Source organism: Rhinopithecus roxellana, chromosome 20, assembly GCF_007565055.1.
Source record: "Rhinopithecus roxellana isolate Shanxi Qingling chromosome 20, ASM756505v1, whole genome shotgun sequence".
Taxonomy (NCBI): Eukaryota; Metazoa; Chordata; class Mammalia; order Primates; family Cercopithecidae; genus Rhinopithecus; species Rhinopithecus roxellana.
Window position 1 is genome coordinate 33,850,746 of NC_044568.1, and position 21,534 is coordinate 33,872,279.

A 21,534-nucleotide genomic window follows, 5' to 3' on the forward strand; every position below is an offset into this window, starting at 1 on the left:
ATAATTTTACCCTATGGGCAATGGTGCAACATAAGATTGAGGGAAGTGGAAGCTGGGGAATGAAAAGCCTCAGACCGGGCCATGGATCTTAGCGCTTATCCTGAGGGGAATGGGAGCCATTACAAGATAAAAAATACGGGAGGACCTGGTCAGGTTTGAATTTGAGGTTGCTCTTTCTGGAGCAGAGCATGAGGTGGACCTAGAGCAGGGATTCTCAGCTTTGGCGCTCATCACACCCCGGACTGGACCGTTCTGTGTTGCAGATGGCGTCCTGTGCTTTGTTGGATTTAGCAGCACCCCTGGCCCCACCCATTAGATGCCAGTAACTCCCTCTCCCCAACTTGTCACCACCCAAAATATCTCCAGACATTGCCACATGTCCCCTGCAGGGCACAATCACTCCCTTGAGAACCACTGATCTGAGGATGTTTGAGAACAGGGCAGGTGACCTTAGATGTGGTGGGGGAGGGATCCAGGAGTGATTTTGGAGAGGCATGGGGGGCCTGGAGGATTTTTTGGAGTTGGAAATGACATGAGGGCAGAGGGTGAGGGACGTCTCTAGAGCCTCACTCAGCTTTCGGGGTTGAGGGGCTTGCTGGTTAGGGGTGCTGGACAGTGAGGTAGGAGGAGCAGGCAAGGATGGGGCAGGAGTGGTGCTGATGAGCTAAGTGTGGGGTGCAGGGTGTTGAGGATGGGCACCCCTGAGGAAGCTTCCAGTGGACTTAACTAAAGATCCCTGAGTGATGTCATCCGATCCCATGGCTTGAAACACCTGTGTTATCAGTATTTCTGGGGCACTTGTGAAACATTCTGATTCCCAGGTCCCTCCCCTGAAGAATCTGATCAAGTAAGCTCTGGGAGGCTCCAGGAAACTGTATTTACAAGCACCCTCAGTGGCTCTTTTGTTGAGGGCAGCTTTGGCAACACTGAACTTAGGCTTGCCGCCTGCTGGAGTGGCTGGCTGATGTCTCACTCCTACCCTGGACTGTTAATTTTGCCCCAAATTGCTCCTCCATCAGTGTTCCCCATATCCGTCAGTGACACCAGCATTGATCCCAAAACCTAGGAGTCATAACCTACACTCATCAGCAAATCAGGCCAGCCCCACCAACCCCTTCAAACCCTTCCACTCCTCCAGCCAGGTCCAGGCCACCTTCACTTCTCACCTGCAGTATTAGGACGCCCCTCACGGGTCTCCCTGCTTCATTCCTTTGCATGGCATTTCTCAACCCAGCAGCCAGGGGAATACAGTAAAATACATGTCAGTTCATGTCTTTCTCCTGCATCTAACCTTCTAATGGCTTCCTGTCTCATTCAACATAAAATCTAAACAAGACTCAGCCTCCGTATCTCTCTCCAACTTTATTTCCCTGGTCAGTGGCCTCCTTGACTCTGCTTTGGCCACATCAACTTTGCTGGGTATCTCAAACACACCTAGCATGGCCCTACCTCAGGGCCTTTGCACCAGCCATGTCTCTCCCTGGAATGCTCTCCCCCTACATACCTTCATGGCTCCCTCCTTTCTTCACTCAGGTCACCATCTCAGAGAGGCCTTCCTTGACTTTTTTTTTCTTTTCTTTTGAGACAGGATCTCACTCTGTCACCCAGGCTGAAGTACAGTGGTGTGATCTCAGCTCACTGCAACCTCTGCTTCCCAGGTTAAAGTGACTCTCGTGCCTCAGCCTCCTGAGTATCTGAGACTACCGGCATGTACCACCACAGCCGCTACTTTTTGTGTCTTTAGCAGAGGCAGTGTTTCACCATGTTGACCAGACTGGTCTTGAACTCCTGACCTCAAGTGATCCACTTGCCTCGGCCTCCCAAAGTGCTGGGATTATAGGTGTGAGCCACGGCACCCAGCCCCTTGATTTTCCTTTTAAAGAGCAGTCCTATCACTTTCTATCTCTGCAGCCAGCTTTGTTTTTCTTCCTAGCACTTAACTGCTATCAGACATTACATATTAATTTCCTTATTAAGTTTCTTTCACTTTAATGTGAGCTCCAAGAGGAGGGGCATTTTTTTCTGTCTTGTTCCCTAGTGGTACATAATACATGTTCAATAAATATTTATAGAAGGGAAGGAAGAAAGGAAAGGAGAAAGAGAAAAAAGAAGGCTTAGGCAGGACCAGAACTCATAAAGAAAGTATGTTTGGGTTACATAGTCAATGTGATAGTAGAAATGATAGGCATCAAGAAAATTGCCAGGAAACACCATATAAAGTAAAGAAAAGGTGACCAGGAGTTGAATTCTGGGGAAAATTACACTTAAGGGCAGGAGAGAAGAAAAAAGAACTGTGGAGACCAAGAAATAGGAGCTAGAAGGTAAGAAGAAATGCAGGAGCGGACAGTGTCCAACTGAAGAATTTCAAGAAAGATCTAGCCTTCTCCACTAGAACTTCGTGGGGTATATGGTATGCATCCTCCTTTTCCTAGGAGGAAAGGAATGAGGCTCCGAGAGGTTTAGCGGCATGGGTAAGGTCACACAGTTAGTGTATGTGGGAGAGCTGGGATTGCAATAGAGATTTGTGACTCTTTGTCCTTTGTCTTAATTCACCAGTGTGTTAGTTTTCTGGGACCACTGTAACACACCCTGGGTGCCTTAAAACAGCAGGAATTTATTCCCTTGCAACTCTGGAGGCTCAGAGTCCAAAGGCAGGGTGTCAACTGAGTTGATTCCTTGCAGAACCTTTATAGGAGAAACCACCCCAGTCCTCTCCTCTGGCTTCTGATGGCTGCCAGCAATCCTGGTGCTCCTTGGCTGAGAGCTGCATGCCTCCAGCCTCCACCCCTGTCCTCACCTGGCATTCTCCCCTGTGTGTCTTAATCCATGTTTCTTCTCCCCATTTCATAAATCCAGTCCTATGGGATATAGGGCCCACCCTACTCCTGTGTGACCTCATCTTGACTCAATTACATCTGCAAAACCCCTATTTTCAAATAAGGACTGTGGACTCCCATTGCTATAGTTGATGTGTTTCCCCTGCCAGACCTGATGTTGAAATGTGATCCCCAATGTTGGAGGTGGGACCTAATGGGAGGTATTGGGTCATGGGGGTGGATCCCTCATGACTGAGGATGACTAGGTGCCATCCTCATGGTCATAAGTGAGTTCTTGCTCTGTTAGTTCTGCACAAGAGCTGGTTGTTTAAAAGAGCCTGGCAACTTTCCCATCTCTCTTACTTCCTCTCGTGCCCTGTGATCTCTGCACACGACAGCTCCCTTTCCCCTTTTGACAAAAGTGGAAGCAGCCTGACACCTTCATCAGAAGCAGAGGAGATGCTGTTGCTGTGCTTCTTGTACAGCCTGCGGGACCACGAGCCAGTTCATCCTCTTTTCATTATAAATTACCCGGCCTTAGCTATTCTTTTATAGCAACGCAAAATGGACTAAGGCGGTCATATTTACAGGTGTGTTAGTCCATTCTCACCTTGCTATAAAGAAGTACCTGAGACTGGGTAATTTATCAAGAAAACAGGTTTCACTGGCTCACGATTCTGCAGGTTGTACAGGAAGCATGACTGGGGAGGCCTCAGGAAACTTACAATCATGGCGAAAGGCAAGGGGGGAGTGAGATGTCTCACAGGGCCAGAGCAGGAGGAAGAGACAGAGAATGGGGAGGTGCCACACACTTTTAAACAACCAGATCTCCTGAGAACTCTATCATTAGAACAGCACCAAAGGGGGAAATCTACCTCCATGGTCAATCACCTCCCACCAGGCCTCACCTCCGACACTGGGGGAAGGTTATGGAAGGTCACTACCGTCAATGAACTCACAACTTTGTGGAGCAGAAAGATAGGGAACAAGGTGGCCACTCCCTCAAAAATGAAAATGGGGCCAGGCACAGTGGCTCATACCTGTAATCCTTTGGGAGGCCAGGGCAAGAGGATCACTTGAGGCCAGGAGTTCAAGTCTGCAGTGAGCTGTGATCTCACCACTGCACTCCAACTTGGGTGACACAGTGAGACCCTGTCTCTAACAAAACAGGAAAAAAAAAAAAAGAAGAAAAAAAAAGAAGAAAGAAAATGGAGCCTTACCTCACAGCACAGACCAAAATCAACTCCTGATGGCCAGGAACTATGAATGGCTAAACTTTAAGTTTTATAAAGAAATAAAGATCTCTGTGACCTTAGTATAGCAAAGCATCTCTTTAAAAAGTCAGAAAATAAAGTACGAACCAATGAAGGAAAAGAGGAATGCATTCTACCACATTAAAATGATGAACTTCTGCTTATCAGGAAACATAGTAAAAAGAATTAAAAGGCGAGCCACAAACTGGGAGGATACGTTTGCAATACATATGTATTAGTTTTCTAGGGCTGTTGTAACAAAGTGCCGCAAACTGGTGGCTTAAAGAACATAAATTTACTCTCTGCAATTATTAAAGGTGTATTAGTCCTTCACACTGCTATAAAGAACCACCTGAGACCGGGCAATCTACTAAGAAAAGAGGTTCCGTTGACTCTCAGTTCTGCATGGCTGGGGAAACTTACACGTGAAATTTTGTTATATATATAATGCATAGTGATCAAGTCACTGTATTTAGGACTTCTGTCATTCTAGTACAATACATGTTTGTTAAATATAGTCACCCTACTCTACTATCAAACATTTATTATTATTACTTTTTAATTGAGACAGAGTCTTGCCTGAGGCAGGAGTCCTGAACTCCTGGCCTCAAGTGATCCTCCCACCTCGGCCTCCCGAAGTGCTTGGATTACAGGCATGAGTCACTGTGCCCAGCCCCAAACATTGAGTTTATTCCTTCTCGCTAACTGTGTGTGTGTACCCTTTAACCCACTTCTCTTCATCCTCTCACCTCTGATCTAAGTTTTTTCCTTAAGGGGTATTTCAGAATTGTCAATGCAGCTATGCAAATACACGGTTGCGGTACTGACAAAGACTGGGAAAAAAAAGTGAAGAGAAGAAAAAAAAAAAGAAAGGAAAGCATTTGATGAAATGTGTAAAGTGCTGGCATTGCAGTTGGAGTTTGCTTTTTAAAAAATCCATTTCTATTTTAATGTTGTTTGTGCAGCAGATTAAGAGACAATAGGCTTTATCTAACCCCTGAGAGCAAAGGCATAAGGGGGCGCAGAGCATCTGTGTTTGGGCTTCGTTAAAAGTTGTGTGCACACATTTGAAATCCTTTGCTAGGTGAGAGAGAGCGAAAGGACCATCGAGAAGGAGTTCGGAGCAAACCTGTCAGGAGGAGAGCTGGGCTCTTGCCTTCTCCAGAAAATGTCTTTTGTCCCAGATGATTTTCTTTTATTTCCTTTTTATTGATTAGAAATTAACTGTGTTGAAAGGCTGCAGGGAGAGAGAATTTTTGTCTGGGTAGAGAGGAGAGAGCCAAGCCACATTTGCCCAAGCCGGCTGCCGGATTCATCCGAGTAATTTACAGATGGTCTATTTTGGTTCTCCCTAGCCCACCCCACGTGGTTCGACCAAATTAAGCTCATCAGGCTCTTACAAGAAAGGAAACGAGGCCTGTTTATTTGTGACATCGCTTCCACAAGGGACAAGGTAGAAGTGGGCCTGTCACCCAGTTCCTTCTCCTGTCTTGGCTTCGATTCTCTGGGGGTTGGATAGGACAGGGGGCAGAACATGGTGCTGACAACCCCTCTTGGCCCATGGTGTGGCAGCAGCTCAGCCTGTGTTTGGGGGCTGCACTGCTTGATTTTGGATTTGTTCCTGGTGCTGTGAATATAGGAGTGGACACATGGGCACTTGCTTTGCCTTTATGGAGAAAAAGGTTAAGGACCGCGTACCATGAAGGAAATGAACAAGGTGGTGTGATGGAAAGTGATGGAGGCAGAGGGCTGTTTTCAACTGAATGTTAATGGAAAGCTTAGATGAGGAGGTGACTGTTGAGTTGAGATTCCCAGGGAATAGCAGGTTCAAGCCTTGGGGCAGGTATAATCTTGTATTTTTTTTTTTTTGAGACGGAGTCTGGCTCTGTCGCCCAGGCTGGAGTGCAGTGGTGGAATCTCGGCTCACTGCAAGCTCCGCCTCCCGGGTTCATGCCATTCTCCTGCCTCAGCCTCCCATGTAGCTGGGCCTACAGGTGCCCACCACCACGCCTGGCTAATTTTTTTTGTATTTTTAGTCGAGACAGGGTTTCACTGCGTTAGCCAGGATGGTCTCTATCTCCTGACCTCGTGAACTGCCCGCCTCAGCCTCCCAAAATGCTGGGATTACAGGCGTGAGCCACCGCGCCCAGCCAATGATCTTGTATTTTTAAAGAACAGAAAGAAGGCAGAGGCGGTTGGTGAGTGAGGTCTCAGAGGCAGGCAGGGATCAAATCATTTGGATCAAATCATGTTGATCCTGTAGATAAATCCTTTTAGAGACCATTAGTTCTCAACTGGGTGATTTTTGCCCTCAGTGGACATTTGACGATGTCTGCAGACATTTTGAGTTTTTGCAATCAGGAGAGGGGGGATGCCGCTGGCATCCAGTGGGTAGAGGCCAGGGATGCTGCTAAGCTTCTTGTAATGCACAGGACAGCTCCCACAACACAGAATGCTCCAGCCCAAAGTGGCAATCGTGCTGAGGTTGACAAACCCTGTTGTTGACTAGGCTAAGCACTTTGAATTTTATTCTGAGCGATGGAGGGTTTTAAACAGGGAAGTGAGGCTGGGTATGGTGGCTCATGCCTGTAACCCCAGCACTTTGGGAGGCCAAGGTGGGCAGATCACTTGAGGTCAGGCGTTCGAGACCAGCCTGGCTGACATGGTGAAACCCCATCTCTACTAAAAATACAAAAATTAGCTGGGCATGGTAGCACATACCTGTAATCTTAGCTACTCGGGAGGCTGAGGCACGAGAATCACTTGAACTCAGGAGGCAGAGGCTACAGTGAACCAAGATCACGCTAGTGTACTCCAGCTTGAGCCATAGAGTGAGACTCTGTCACAATAAATCAATAAATCAGTAAAATAAGAAATAAACAGGGAAGTGAGAGAGTTGGAGATCCTACCAGACCAAGCAATCTATTTTCCTTGTGAGGGCTGAGCCCACTTCCTAGGAGGATTTTTGTATTTGGTGCTTGTGTGTCCACTTTGCAGTGAAGAAGAATGGCTTAAGGAGAAAGCAGAAGGAAGGAAATCTTAGCTGGATCTTTCTGGGCTCTGGCTTGTAGCACCAGCTTCGGCCTCTTCAGGCCCAGAGGGGACTGAAGACAAACTCAGTGGAGATGGTGAATAGACTTTTCTTTCTTCTTAAGAGGCAGGGTCTTGCCATGCCACTCAGGCTAGAGTGCCGGGGTTCAATCACAGCTTACTAAAGTCTTGTTAGAAACAAATGCTGTTCAGTGTCACAAAGAAAATGAGCACTAAGGCCGGGCGCGGTGGCTCAAGCCTGTAATCCCAGCACTTTGGGAGGCCGAGACGGGCGGATCACGAGGTCAGGAGTTGGAGACCATCCTGGTGAACACGGTGAAACCCCGTCTCTACTAAAAAATACAAAAATTAGCCGGGCGAGGTGGCGGGTGCCTGTAGTCCCAGCTACTCGGGAGGCTGAGGCAGGAGAATGGCGTGAACCCGGGAGGCGGAGCTTGCAGTGAGCTGAGATCCGGCCACTGCACTCCAACCTGGGCGACAGAGCAAGACTCCGTCTCAAAAAAAAAAAAAAAAAAAAAAAAGAAAATGAGCACTAAAACAAAGAATTTCTCAGTAAGGCAAATCTTCCTTCTGTAGGAGGGTGTTTCTCACAGGTCTAGTCATCATGAGAGCACACCAAACAAAAGAGGGAAGGGGTTTTTATCTCTAATGCGGCTTGTCCCTGCTGCTCTGTCCTACCTCCACTGGTTGGAGTTGGACTGCACAATCTAAGCTGAACCTGGGGGGCTAACTTGAAAAGTGCAGGAATGCGGTTACACTGGCAGGAAGGACAGTTTCGGCGGGAAGAGCCGTTGTGATGGGAGGGATAATTTACAGAGTGGGTGGTAGATGTAGGCGGAAGAGTTGTTTACTGAAACCAAGACAGATAGGTACAGAGAGCAAGGAAGTTTGGCCTTGAAAGTAGAGAACAGAGAACAAGGAAACTAAACAAGCTAAACCTTTGAAGAGAAACTTCTTCTCGCATCTGATAGCCTCGAACTCTTGGCTTCAAGCATTCCTCCTGGCTTAGCCTCCTCAATATCTGGGACCACAGATGCATGCCACCATGCTCAGCTAATTAAAAAAAAAAAAAAAGTTTAGATATGGAAGGTGGGAAGGTTTTGCTTTGTTGCCCAGGCTGGCCTCAAAGTCCTGGCCTCAGTCCATCTTCCCACCTCAGCCTCCTGGGTAGATAGGATTAGAGGCTCAAGCCACTGCACCTGATGAACTCTTCTTATACCAAAAGTTCCAAGTCTTTGGTTCCTAATAAAATTTTGTTCAGGGTACAGTTATGTATTTAAAAAATCTGAATCAGCCCAAGATTTATAGACTTAGGTCAGGATTTCTCAACTTTGGCACTAGTGATATTTTGGGCCAGACCATTCCTTGTTGAGGGGGGCTGTCTTGTACCTTGTAGGATGTCTGGCAGCAACCCTGGTCTCTTTCTACCCGCTAGATGCCAGTAGCAGACCCCACCCTATTCCCCAGTTATGGCAACTAAAATATCTCCAGATGTTGCCAAATGTCCCTGGAGGTGGCAGGAGAGAGAACAAAATTACCCCAGGTTGATGCAAGTTGGATGTCCCAGCACCTCATGGATGTCTGTAAAGATCACCATTAATTTCATGATCTTCCTAAGTGGTGCAAGTTGAGGAGCTGCTGGACTAGATGGTCCTGCTTTCTCTTCCTACTTTCTAAGCTCCTTATCAGCAAACTCCTGGTCAGCATTTTTTGTTTTGTTTTAAATTAGAGACCAAGTGTTGCTCTGTTGCCCAGGCTGGAGTGCAGTGGCACCACCAACATTCACTGCAGCCTGGAAATCCTGGGCTCGATCGGTCTTCCCACTTTGACCTCCTAAAGCACTTGGATTATAGGCATGAGCCACCGTGCTTGGTCCTCGTAAGCTTTTAGATGTAGCATCAGATACTTCTAGGGAAGAAGGGCTGAGAAGATACCGGCTCCAGGAAGCCCCCAGGGACATTTTTGTCCTCAGATTGTTAGAGCTGACATTTATGGTGTCCGAGTGAATGACGTTGTTCTGTTATTCATACGTACAATATATTCTGGGGCAGAGACCCTGAGTGTGATGGCAACTCTCCTTTTCCTCCAGGGCCGGGTTAGGATAAGGCTTTGAGGCCCCCAAGCCCTGAAAATTATAGAGCCGCTCACCATATGTCATTCAAGATAATAATAATTCTCTCTCTTTTTTTTTTTTTTTTTTTTTTTTTTGAGACAGAGTCTTGCTCTGTTGCCCAGGCTAGTGTGCAGTGGTGCAATCTCGGCTCACTGAAACCTCCGCCTTCTGGGTCAAGTGATTCTCCCACTTCAGCCTCCTGAGCAGCTGGGATTACAGGCACCCGTCCCCTCATCCAGACACTTTTTTTATTTTCAGTAGAGATGGGGTTTCACCATATTGGCCAGGCTGATCTCTAAATCCTGACCTCAAGTGATCTGCCTGCCTCGGCCTCCCAAAGTGCTGGGATTACAGGCATGAGCCACCGTGCCCGGACAAAAAGGACTGCTGCAATAATTCTCAAATGTAAACCTCAGCAATGTTCTGATTTCTCAATGGGTACTGCAGTGTTATTTCTGAAATATCAAATTCTTGCCAAAAATTATATTTCTCTTTTTTTAAAAAATTTGTTATAGAAGTGGGGAGGGCATCATCCATTCCTAAGTGGCCAAGAGCACACACCTGTTCTAAGGAAGAAACCAGTATTGTCTTCCACACTTAACAACAACAACAAACCAGGAATGTAAATGGGTGAAGGTGATGTTGTTTCTGTGGAGAATGCTCACTAATTTATCTCAGACATCCAAATTATTAACCATCGTTGGCTACTTTATTTTATTTACTTATTTTTGAGACGGGGTCTTTCTCAGTTGCCCAGGCTCTATCATGGCTCACTGCAACCTCAAACTCCTGGCTTGTGCAATTCTCCCACCTCTGCCTCTCACATAGCTGGGACCTCAGGCACTCACCACCACAGCTGGCTAATGTTTTCATTTTTTTTTTTTTTTGTAGCAAAGTGGGGCATCTCACCATGTTGCCCAGGCTGGTCTTGAACTCCTGGCCTCAAGCAATCTTCCAGCCTTGGCCTCCCAAAGTGCTGCGATTATAGACATGAGCTACTGTACCCAGCCAACTTTATTATTAATAATAAGTTACTTGGCCCTTGTATTAGTCTCTTTTCATGCTGTTGATAAACACACACCTGGGACTGGGCAATTTACAAAAGAAGGAGGTTTAATTAGACTTACAATTCCATGTGGCTGGGGAAGACTCACAATCATTGCAGAAGGCAAGGGGAGCAAGTCACATCTTACATGGATGGCAGCAGGCAAACAGAGAGAACTTATGCAGGGAAACTCCTCTTTTTCAGACCGTCAGATCTCATCAGACTTATTCACTATCACAGGAACAACATGGGAAAGACTTGCCCCCATGATTCAATTACCTCCCACTGGGCCCCACCCACTACATGTGGGAATTCAAGATGAGATTTGGGCAGGGACACAGCCAAACCATATCAACCTTTACATAATAATATGGATAAATTCAGGATCAGAACACAATGAAGAGTACTGGGGCTTAGTGAAGGCTTCCCTCATTCTGTTCCATCTGTATGGGGCACCCTTCCCTGCAATATTTGCTGGACCAAATCCTACTTATCAAGGCTTAACTCAAATGCCTCCTTCTCCATGAAGACTTCCTTGACCATGCCCCTCTCAAGAATAGATTGTGCTTCAGTCTGTCTTGGGTTTCATTTATATGGCTGATTAATACTTGAGTCCTACAATTATTTCTTTTTTTATTATACTTTAAGTTCTGGGGTACATGTGCACAATGTGCAGGTTTGTTACACAGGTATACATGTGCCATGGTGGTTTGCTACAACCATCAACCCATCATCTACATTAGATATTTCTCCTCATACTATCCCTCCCCTAGCCCCCCAACCCCCGACAGGCCCCAGTGTGTGATGTTCCCCTCCCTGTGTCCATGGATTCTCTTTGTTCAACTCCCACTTATGAGTGAGAACAAGCAGTGTTTGGTTTTCTGTTCCTGCGTTAGTTTGCTGAGACTGATGGTTTCCAGCTTCATCCATGTCCCTGCAAAGGACATGAACTCATCCTTTTTTATGGCTGCATAGCATTCCATGGTGTATATGTGCCACATTTTCTTTATCCAGTCTGTCGTTGATGGGCATTTGGGTTGGTTTCAAGTCCTTGCTATTGTTAACAGTGCTGCAATAAATATACGTGTGCATGTGTCTTTATAGTAGAATGATTTATAATCCTTTGGATATATACCCAATAATGGGATTGCTGGGTCAAATGGTGTTTCTGGCTCTAGATCCCTGAGGAATCACCACATTGTCTTACACAGTGGTTGAACTAATTTACACTGCTACTAACAGTGTAAAAGCATTCCTATTTCTCCACATCCTCTCCAGCATCTATTGTTTCCTGACTTTTTAATGATCGCCATTCTAACTAACATAAGATGATATCTCATTGTGGTTTTGATTTGCATTTCTCTAATAACCAGTGATGATGAGCTTTTTTTTATATGTTTGCAATTATTTCTTAATTGAGGTGAAATTCACATAGTATAAATGTAATCATTTTAAATATACAATTCAGTGGCATTTAGTAAATTCTCAGTGGTGTGCAACCATCACCTCTGTCTAATTCCAGAACACTCCCATCACCCAAAGAAGACCCTGTATCCATTAAGTAGTCACTCCACATTTCCCCCTCCTCCCAGATCCTAGCAATCACTCATCTACTTTCTATCTCTATGGATTTACCTATTCTGGATATTTTGTCAATGGAATTGTACAGTATGTGATTTTTTGTGTCTGGCTTCTTTCACTTTTTCGAGGTTTGTCTACCTTGTATCAATGCTTCATTGTTTTTATGAAGGAATAACCTGCCATTGCATAGGTAGATGATATCTTGTTTATCTATCTGTTGATGGACATTTAGGCTGCTTCCACTTTTGGCTATTGTGAATAGTGCTGCTATGAACATCAGCGTACAAGTTTTCACATGGACATGTTTCCTGTTCTCTTACGTATACAACTAGGAATGGAACTGCTCGGTCATACTCCAACCTGTTCACCAAAGCAGCTGCACTAGTTTTCATTACCGCCAGCAGTATACAGGGTTCTTGTTCACTGCATCCTGGCCAACACTTGTTATGATTTTGCGTGTGTGTGTTTATTATAGCCATCCTAGTGGATGGGCAGTCCCTGGAATTTTGATTTGTTTTTATATCTTCCTTGTTCTCCGCCAGTAGACGGTGAGTTGCTTGACGTCTGGGATTGCTGCTTACTCACCAGAAACCTTGTGTAAGAGTTAACCATGGGCTGAGTTTGAACCTTGTTCTTTTTGTTTATGATATATGATCTTGAGCAAGTCATGCAGTTCAAGGACTAAGCTTGAATTCTTTCATCTGCAAGACGGAAGCCTCTGGAGTTGTTAAGGAAAAGAAATGCAATTCAGCTTTAGTGCCTAGGATGGTGCCTGGACTATGGTGATTTCTCCATAAAGGTTTGCTGTAACGGTCATGATTGTGACATCCCCAAGTGCTTAGAACCTAGTACCTGTTACATGAGCGTTTGTTAAATGAATCAATGAATCCTTTGCTATTGCACAATTAGCCCTCTTTTTTACTTTCTATCAACTGCTCCCCTGACTCCAGACAACACTGTTACAAATTCATCACTCCCCAGATAAGGCAGACAGAAAGAGTGGCTGGATCAATGGGAATGGTTCCCCGGAAAAGTATGACCTGAAAGCCCTGACGTGCACGCCATGTATCGAGGATGGGATGGGTAGAGAGTACAGCGAGCTTGTATCCGCAAAGGGAAGAAGAAATAAAAGAGCTTTGCTTTCTTAAGTTGAAAAACACTCAGCCTTCTTAGAAAAAGGATAACTTCAGGAAGTGCCTTGTTGAAGGTTAGATCAATGGCCCCAGGGGAGAGAAGGAACAATTCTATCCACACATGAAGGTTGCAGAGGGGGCTTGAGGTGCTCTTACGTATCGAGGGCCCAAAAGATGGCCTCACCTCCTCCTTCCAATTCTGTGAGGACGGCTAGGATTGGGCAGAGTCCCTGGGATCAACCACTGGGCAGCTTGCCTTCGTTCCTGTAAGCATCTCTAGAATCCATCTCTTGCTACATTCTCCTCACACTGGCCTTCTCTTTGTTCCTTTGAACACACTGACTGTGCGACACCGGTCAGTGACTCCCACCATCCTGGCCCTTACACTTGTTGTTCTCTCTGTCCCAGGAGTCCCTATCCCTCTTTCCTCCCTCATTCCTCTTCAAACCTCGCCTCTCAGAAAAACCCTGCCCCATCCACCGACTGAAAGGGCAGCTCCCATGTGAACGCCATTCATTCTCTTACTCTGCCTAATTTGTCACGTTTTCCTTTTTCATGTTTATTTAACATAAAATAAATGTTTTTAATGGGAATATTTCCCACATAAAATAATAAAACACCCATGTATCCATCTCCCAGATGTCATAAGTCGCCAATATTTTGCCACATTTGCTTACTTCAAATGCCCCCCTTTCAATCAACTTTACTGAGATGGAACTTACTGTTTGTTGATTTTTGGCAAATGCACATGTAACTGCTACCACAATCAAGATGCAGCAAATTGCCATCACCCAAGAAAGGTTCTTCCTTTCTCTCACCGTGCTATATTTTTCTTCCTAATACTTAGCATTACCTGAAATCATCTCATTGATATATTTTTTAAAATCTATGTACTGTCCATCTCCCCCACAGGAGTGTATGCTCTGTAAAGTCAGGGCATGGTCTCGCTGATGTATCCCCAGTCCTGGTACATAGTAAACTGCTTTTAAAATAAAAGGAAATGTCACTGTGACTTATGAACCTGGGAGGAGCAAAGTCTGGGAGGACCTGGATGGCCTGGGCTCCTGCAGAATCCTCAGCATTGCTCATCCTAGAGTAGATGTGTCAGCAGGGTCATGTCCTAAAGCCACTGCATCTTCCAAGCCCTTGAGAAGCAGCAGGAAACCCCTAGCAACAGTGCAAAAGGGCTTGAACTTCTTTTATTACTCAAGACACTCAGTTGACCATTCCTATTTTGAAAATCTCCATACTTGGATACCCAGGGCAGGGCAGCAGGAATCTAAAGGGGAGGAAGCGGACAGATGAGGTATGATGTGAAGGGGGCAGGTCCCATCTAAAGGAGCACTGCACAGCTCTGTGGCCAGATGTTGGATTAAAGAAAATTACTCAATGACACTTCTCTTTTATTTTATTTTATTTTTTTTGAGATGGAGTCTCGCTCTGGTACCCAGGCTGGAGTGCAGTGGTGCGATCTCGGCTCACTGCAACCTCTGCCTCCTGGGTTCAAGTGGTCTGCCTCAGCCTCCCAAGTAGCTGGGATCACAGGTGCATGCCACCACGTCTGGCTAATTTTTGTATTTTTAGTAGAGATAGGATTTCACCATGTTGGCCAGGTTGATCTCGAACTCCTGACCTCAGATGATCCACCCACCTCGGCTTCCCAACGTGTTGGGATTACAGGCGTGAGCCACCGCGCCCAACCCTCAATGATGCTTCTTAAAGTGACAAGGCAGACTTTATTGAGGATCATCATGATATGTATAGGGACCACAGTAATGGGATTTTGCAGTCATTGAGAGAGACTGGGCCTCAGCCTCAAATGCAGCACAGACAAGTGGGAATCCGTAGCCATGGAGCAAAGTTGGGGGTCAGGGATTTTTAAAACTTACTAAGAGGAAGCATCAGAGGAGTCAGGGGAACTCTGGCTAAATCAACCTGGCAGGATTTTTGCTGGAGACAGGCCAGGGTGATCAGACATTACCTGGGGCATGATGGAGAATGAGGAACCTGTCTGGGCACGATGGCTTCTACCTGTTATCCCAGCAATTTGGGAAGATCACTTGGGGCCAGGAGTTCAAGACCAGCCTGGATAACACAGCAATACCTCACCTCTTAAAAAAAAAAAAATTAGCCAGGTATAGTGGCACATGCCTGTAATCCCAGCTATTCAGGATGTTAAGGTAGTAGGATCCCTTGGCCCAGGAGTTTGAGGTTGCAGGGAGCTATGATCATGCCATTGCTCCAGCCTGGGTGACAGGGTGAGACCTTGTCTCAAAAAAAAAAAAAAAAAAAAAAAAAAAAAAGTGGTGAGAGAGAGAGAATGAGGAACCTGACCAAACTGATTTAGCAGAGTTCTTTGCAGAAACTGGATTTGACAAGGTGGTGCACTGATGGGCTTAGGAGGTTTAGGAGCCTGACTAAAGTTTGGTCAAGTAAAGAATCTTTGTCTCTTGCCTGGTGGGAATGCCAGTGTTACCAGATTTTCCTGTTTTTCAAGCAAGGCAAGAAATCCAGATTTTTAAAAAAATGTGAAATAACTTGATTCTTGAATTATGTAATAATTAACAAGTAATTATAAGTTACAATGTGATGTGGGGCAAACAAAACACACCTTTAGGCTGTTTGTTAGCAGCCTCCGAGTTACCATGAGAGGTTGTTTCTTGTTTGTTTGGGGACTAACTCACTCGGTACAGGAATCTTTTGGTTTGACTGTTCACCCTGTCAGCAGATGTTTATTGAGTATCTACTATGTGCTAGGCATTGTTCTAGAGCTGCTGGGTATTGTGCTAGGCATTTGGCATTAATTTGCTGAAATGACTGACATCAGAAAAGATAGAGATGAAGGCTAGATAGATGATAGATAAAGATAGATAATAGATGTAGATAAACAGATGATTGATCGATAATAGATGATTAGATTATAGAGAGATGAGATAGATGATTGATAGACAGACAGATAGATAGATAGATAGATAGATAGATAGATAGATAGATAGAGATCTTACCCTTTAAAGATACATGTTGAAATATTACAAATAATATAATGACTGGGAGTTACTTCAGAGGAATATGGGGAGTTGAATGAAGGTGTAAGTGAAGAGAGATTCACTATGAGATGAGAATTTTTGAAGCTGAGTGATGTTTGGGTATGAAGATGATGGGGTATACTCTTCTGTCTGGTTTTGAAATATGACTGGAAATTTCCCACACTAAAATGCTTGTCTTAATGTCCTTATCAGTTAAAGAATAATTCTGAAGGATATACAGGTAAAATGACACCATGTCGAGGACTTAGTTTAAAATATTCAGCTAAAATATTTCACAAGTCAGGATATAGGTGAAACACTATTTGGCAAAATGCCCATAATTGTTACAATTTTGTGATGGATAGATGGAGATTTGTTATGCTAGTCTATTGTTTTGTACATGGCTGAAATTTTCTACAATACTTTTTTTTTTTTTTTTTAAAGGGACAGAGAAGTGGGAGGCCTCCTGCTTTCTAGGTATTTTTGGCAGTATGCAGTCATGCACTTAGGTGTTCATGGGAATTTTCCACAGTGTGATAGAGGGTACTATCAAGGGGATGGGTACTCTTCAACAAGGGATGTCTCTGCGCTGAGTGTAGCTATGGTGAGGTTAGAAGCGTGGGATCTATTGGGGATTCCAGGTTAAGAACAGATTTCTCACTCAGATAGTTACCCTGCAGGGCATTCTACCTCCAGGTATCCTATTGGATAGCAGAATAACAGCAGTCAGATTCTCTGGAATCAAATCAGCCTCCCTGGGTCTAAGTACCAGCTCTACCACTTTCTTGCTGTGGCTTTGGACATGTTATTTAACCCTGTGAGTCTCAGTTTCCTCATCTGTTAAAGAGTTAATACTAATACCTCACAGACTCATTAATCGTTACATGTAAAGTGCTTAGCATAGTACATGGCAGTGAATTATTGCTGCTTTTGTTGTTATTGTTGTTGCTGTTGAGTGATCTAAGAGTGGAAAAAACTCAGAGATAGATGGACCACAATAATTGGAGGCAGAGATGAAAAGAAGTCACACACAGAGGCACCCACTGTCAACTGATGCGCCCACAGCAACCTGTTTGTGGGCTGCTGCAATCAATTTCTTGCATGGTAGGTGCAAAAGGAATAAAAGGAGAAGGCAACTTCCTGACCATTTCCTTTCTCTACAGAATGAAGTGGAGCTGGGGGAGCTGCTTCTGTCACTGAATTATCTCCCAAGTGCTGGCAGACTGAATGTTGATGTCATTCGAGCCAAGCAACTTCTTCAGACAGATGTGAGCCAAGGTTCAGGTACCGTGTGATTCCCCGCTTCTCACTTTATTAATGGGGCATCTGTGTTTGTGTGGGGGACCCAGTTTTCTTTTTCTGTATCCTAGATGAGCATTACTCATCTCAGGATGAGGCAGGTAAAAGATGCCATCTTAGTAACCCTATTGGAATTGGGGAGTTGACTGAGGCCAGTCGTGATAACCACTGGAAACTTAAATCCTCTTTGAACCCAAGAAGTGACTTGGCCTTTCCAAATGCTATTCCTGCAATGGAGACGCCATCCTGCAGGTGGCGATAGTGTGCAGAAACTATCCATTCTAATCAACGAGCGTGGAGGACACACTCTGAGGTTTTTGCCAGCTCATTTCATGTGTGCCATAAATCTTTATGAATTCTAGCTCTGAAAAGACTTGTATTTAAAGTGTGTACATTATAGCAAAATCCATTCAAACATGACTTTCAATGGAACGGAACAGATTCCATTCCATCTGTATGTTGCTTCTCCCATGAAAGCAAAGGATATTACTGTGAAAGCAGCTGTAGTCACAGGGATCTGTTCAGCTCAGTGGTGGAATTATTGTCTTCTCTGAATGCAGTAGCTAAAATAAATTACTTTTGTGATAAGGTGACAGCTAGAAGACACTTTGCACTCTCAAAAGCCACATCATAAAAACAGAGGCTTAGAAAGGGCCAGTGGAGGCAATGGTATTAAGACTGAAGAGTTTCAGACTCACCACAATGGGAGAGTCAGTATGATAAAATCATTAAGGTTATAGGAGTCAAATGATCTGGCTTGCAAATGATATGGCTTTGGGGAATTTACTTAATATGCCTCAATTTCTCAATCTCAAAAATTGACATAATAACCGTATTCATCTGTTGTTTAAACAAACATTAAATTAGATAATGTACATGAATCCCTTTGTAAACTATAAAATGATCTAAAAATGTTATAATTCTGCCATCTCTATTCTCCTGTATATGGGCTATGGGCTCACTGAAATGATAATGGTTTTCCACAGGCAGAAATCCAAGGCAGTCTCTGAGTCTGATTCTGTGTCACCAGCAAGATCTTTAAAAATTGATTTCTCACCTTGAGTCCTCAGTTTTCTCATCGGTAAAACTAACACAATGCTAACATGTGGGAGGAGCTCAACAAATATTAGATGACTAAAGGAAGAGGGAAAGGGATAAGCAGATAAGCAGATAGATGGGAAAATGGACGGATAATAGATGGATGGATGCTTGAGCTGTCAAATAGATAAGAAATCGGATGGATGGAAAATGGATAGATAAAAATATGGTGAGATGATGAATGGATCAGTGAACTGACGGATGGGAAGATGGATGGATGGATGGATAGACAGGTGGATGAATGGATGGACTATGAGATGAATGAAAAGTTGAATGGATGGATGGATAGAAGAATGGATGAATAAAAAGATAGATGGATGGGAGGTTGAATGGCAGAATGACTGGACAGATTAGGTTTCATGATCTCCAACATTCTATGATGCTGTGTCTAATTTTCAGATCCCTTTGTGAAAATCCAGCTGGTGCATGGACTCAAACTTGTGAAAACCAAGAAGACATCCTTCTTAAGAGGCACAATTGATCCTTTCTACAATGAATCCTTCAGCTTCAAAGTTCCCCAAGAAGAACTGGAAAATGCCAGCCTAGTGTTTACAGGTAGGTAGCACTCCAACATCTGATGAACTCCAGGTGAGGCACGTTCAACCGACTGTCCTAGAGACAGAAGGCATCTAGAGGGAGTTACATTTAAGAACTTAATGTCTGGCGTTCAACTACCTGGGGTTGAACCCACTGAACATCTATGAACTGGGGCAGGACTCATAGAGCCCTATAATATAATTGTTAGAAATGTGTACTCGAGCCAAATTTCCTCAGACTGTCACATAATAACTAAGGTCTTTGGCAAGTTACTTAACTCCTCTGAGCTTCAGTTTCCTCATCTACAAAACGTGAACAATAATAGTACTTGTGGCGTAGGTTTGTTGTGAACAGTAAATGACTTATGACTCTGGAATATACTTGGTACATAATAAGTACTCACTGTGTGTTAGTTTTGATGATGATGGTGGTGATGATTCAAGTTCCCTGCAGTCAAATAGAGAAGCATATGAGAAAACAGGGTCACCTAACTCAGGGAAAGGGATTTTGAAAGTCTTCCCAAAGGGTATAGTATTTAAGCAGAGGCTTCATATGTCACTGGTAGAATTTAGTCCATTTTTCCAAGATGTAATCTAATGTATTATTTCCAGAGTGTATTAGTTATTTATTGCTGCATAATAAATCACCCCAAAATTTAGTAGCTTAAAACAATAAACATTTATATCTCATAGTCCCCGTGGGTCAGAAATCCAGGTATACAAAGCTTTGCTGTATAGTTCTGTCTGAAACCTCTGACAAGGCTGCAGTCAAGGTATTGACTGGGGCTGCAGTCTCATCTGAAGATTCAACTGGGGGAGGATCTCTTTTCAAGGTCATTCGCAGTTTTCAGCAGGATTTAGTTCCCTGCAGGCTGTTGAACTGGGGACCTCAGTCCCTTCCTGGCTGTTGGCCAGTGACCTTCCTCAATTCCTTGCCACATGGGCTTCCCCATAGGACAACTCACAACATGGCTTTCATCAGAGTGGTCAAGTGAGGGAACACGAATCGTAAGGAAGAGTCTTTTTTGTAATCTAATACTGGAAATGACATCCTATTACTTTCATTATATTCTACTCACTAGAATAGGTCCAGCCCACACTCGGGAGGAAGGGATTACACAAGGTATAAAGAATGGGAGGTGGGAACCACTGGGAGTCATCTTAGAAGCTACTCACCACAACAGGAATAGAGTTAGTAGGAGTAATGGTTATTATTTCTTGTGTTCTAATTACAGTATGTACTTCCCTTTATAATTGCTAATATTCACCATAACCCACCCTGTCAAGTTGGTGTCTTCATCCTCAACTTACAGATCTAGGGACTGAGGCTTAAAACCTAAGCAACCTACACAAAGTCTCAAGCTGATAGAATCAGAATTCAAGCTCTGGTCTTGCCAGCTCCACATACCAAGGGATCTATATTTCCTCAAGAACCCAGGTAGGGCTAGCATTGGTGATCTGACATCATCCTTCAAGACATCTTTCTCCAGGGTAACTGCAAACTCTCCTCTATTTAGATCTTGTCTAGAACTCTGGGCTCCAGGTCTCCCAAGAAACAAATTCATGGCTGAAAAATCCTTGCATGCAAGATTTCCCCTATATAAACTTGTTGCTCCTTCTCTCCAAGGTTGCAAATGTCTGTCCTCTGAGATCCCTCCGAAGCAGGTTGGTTCTGGGCTTTCTCAAGGCCTGTCACCCATAGAGTCTGTATTGAATCAGGGGATGCCTGCCCTATGCAGATATAATGATCCTTTCTAATGCAGTCTGTGATGGCTGCTGTCCAGATGGAGTTACAAATAGGCAAGAGCCTCACTCTCTCCTAGGTTTCAGGCCAACACAGAAGACAGTCACCTCTGACTCCTTAAATGCTGCACAGGCAGGCAATGGGAACTACTGTGTATTAAACCAAGACAGAGATAAAAAATGAAGCCTCCTTTCCCAAGTGCCTGCTGAGAATAAGGGACCTCCTATTGTTAGCTTAGTTGAGGAGAGAACCCCAGGGGAAACTGAGAGCCCACATGGAAAGCCCTGACACTTCATATTTTACTTAACATTTTATGATAAATGTACCACACACGTGTTATAATGAGTGACACCATGAAAAAGATGTGTAAGGACAGAGAATCAGAGGAGAACAGGCGTTATGTGCCTGTGCTGGGGAGCTGGTGTCTGGGTCCTGGCTTTACCACTCACCTACTTTGGTGGCCCTGAGCAAGATCTGTGGGCTTAGGTCTTCTCAGCTGTAAAATGGGGATAACAATACAGGATACTTCACAGGATTGTTGTGTGCATTCAAGATAGAATGCACATAATTCAGTGCGATCAATAAACATACGGTGCTGAGCACTGTGCCGCCCATAGTAAGCACTCTAGAACTGTTAACTATTATTAAAGGGAAAGTTTAATGTTTTCCTTTTTTCTCCCACACCCATGGGGCAGCCACCACCTTCTCACTCTCTCATGCAGTTTTGTTTATTTCAGAGTGTTTTCTTGCTGTGGAATCCTTCCCATTTTTTTTTTTTTTTTTTTTTTTTTTTGAGACAGTCTCATTCTATCTCCCAGGCTGGAGTGCAGTGGTGTGAT

General features: G+C 44.3%; 1 protein-coding gene across 7 annotated transcripts in view; it reads left to right on the forward strand.

The window, feature by feature from the left end:
* SYT17 (synaptotagmin 17) overlaps nucleotides 1-21,534 on the forward strand; it is a 129,895-nt gene that overhangs the window by 40,163 nt on the left and 68,198 nt on the right. For all 7 annotated transcript variants that reach the window (XR_004055514.1, XM_030925620.1, XM_010367103.2 and 4 more), the window contains 2 exons: nucleotides 17,182-17,302; nucleotides 18,815-18,970. Coding sequence is in view for 6 of the 7 variants with exons in the window: in XM_030925620.1 (XP_030781480.1) it covers nucleotides 17,182-17,302; nucleotides 18,815-18,970 (277 nt within the window). In the remaining variant the exon portion in view is untranslated. The remainder of the gene's footprint in view (nucleotides 1-17,181; nucleotides 17,303-18,814; nucleotides 18,971-21,534) is intronic.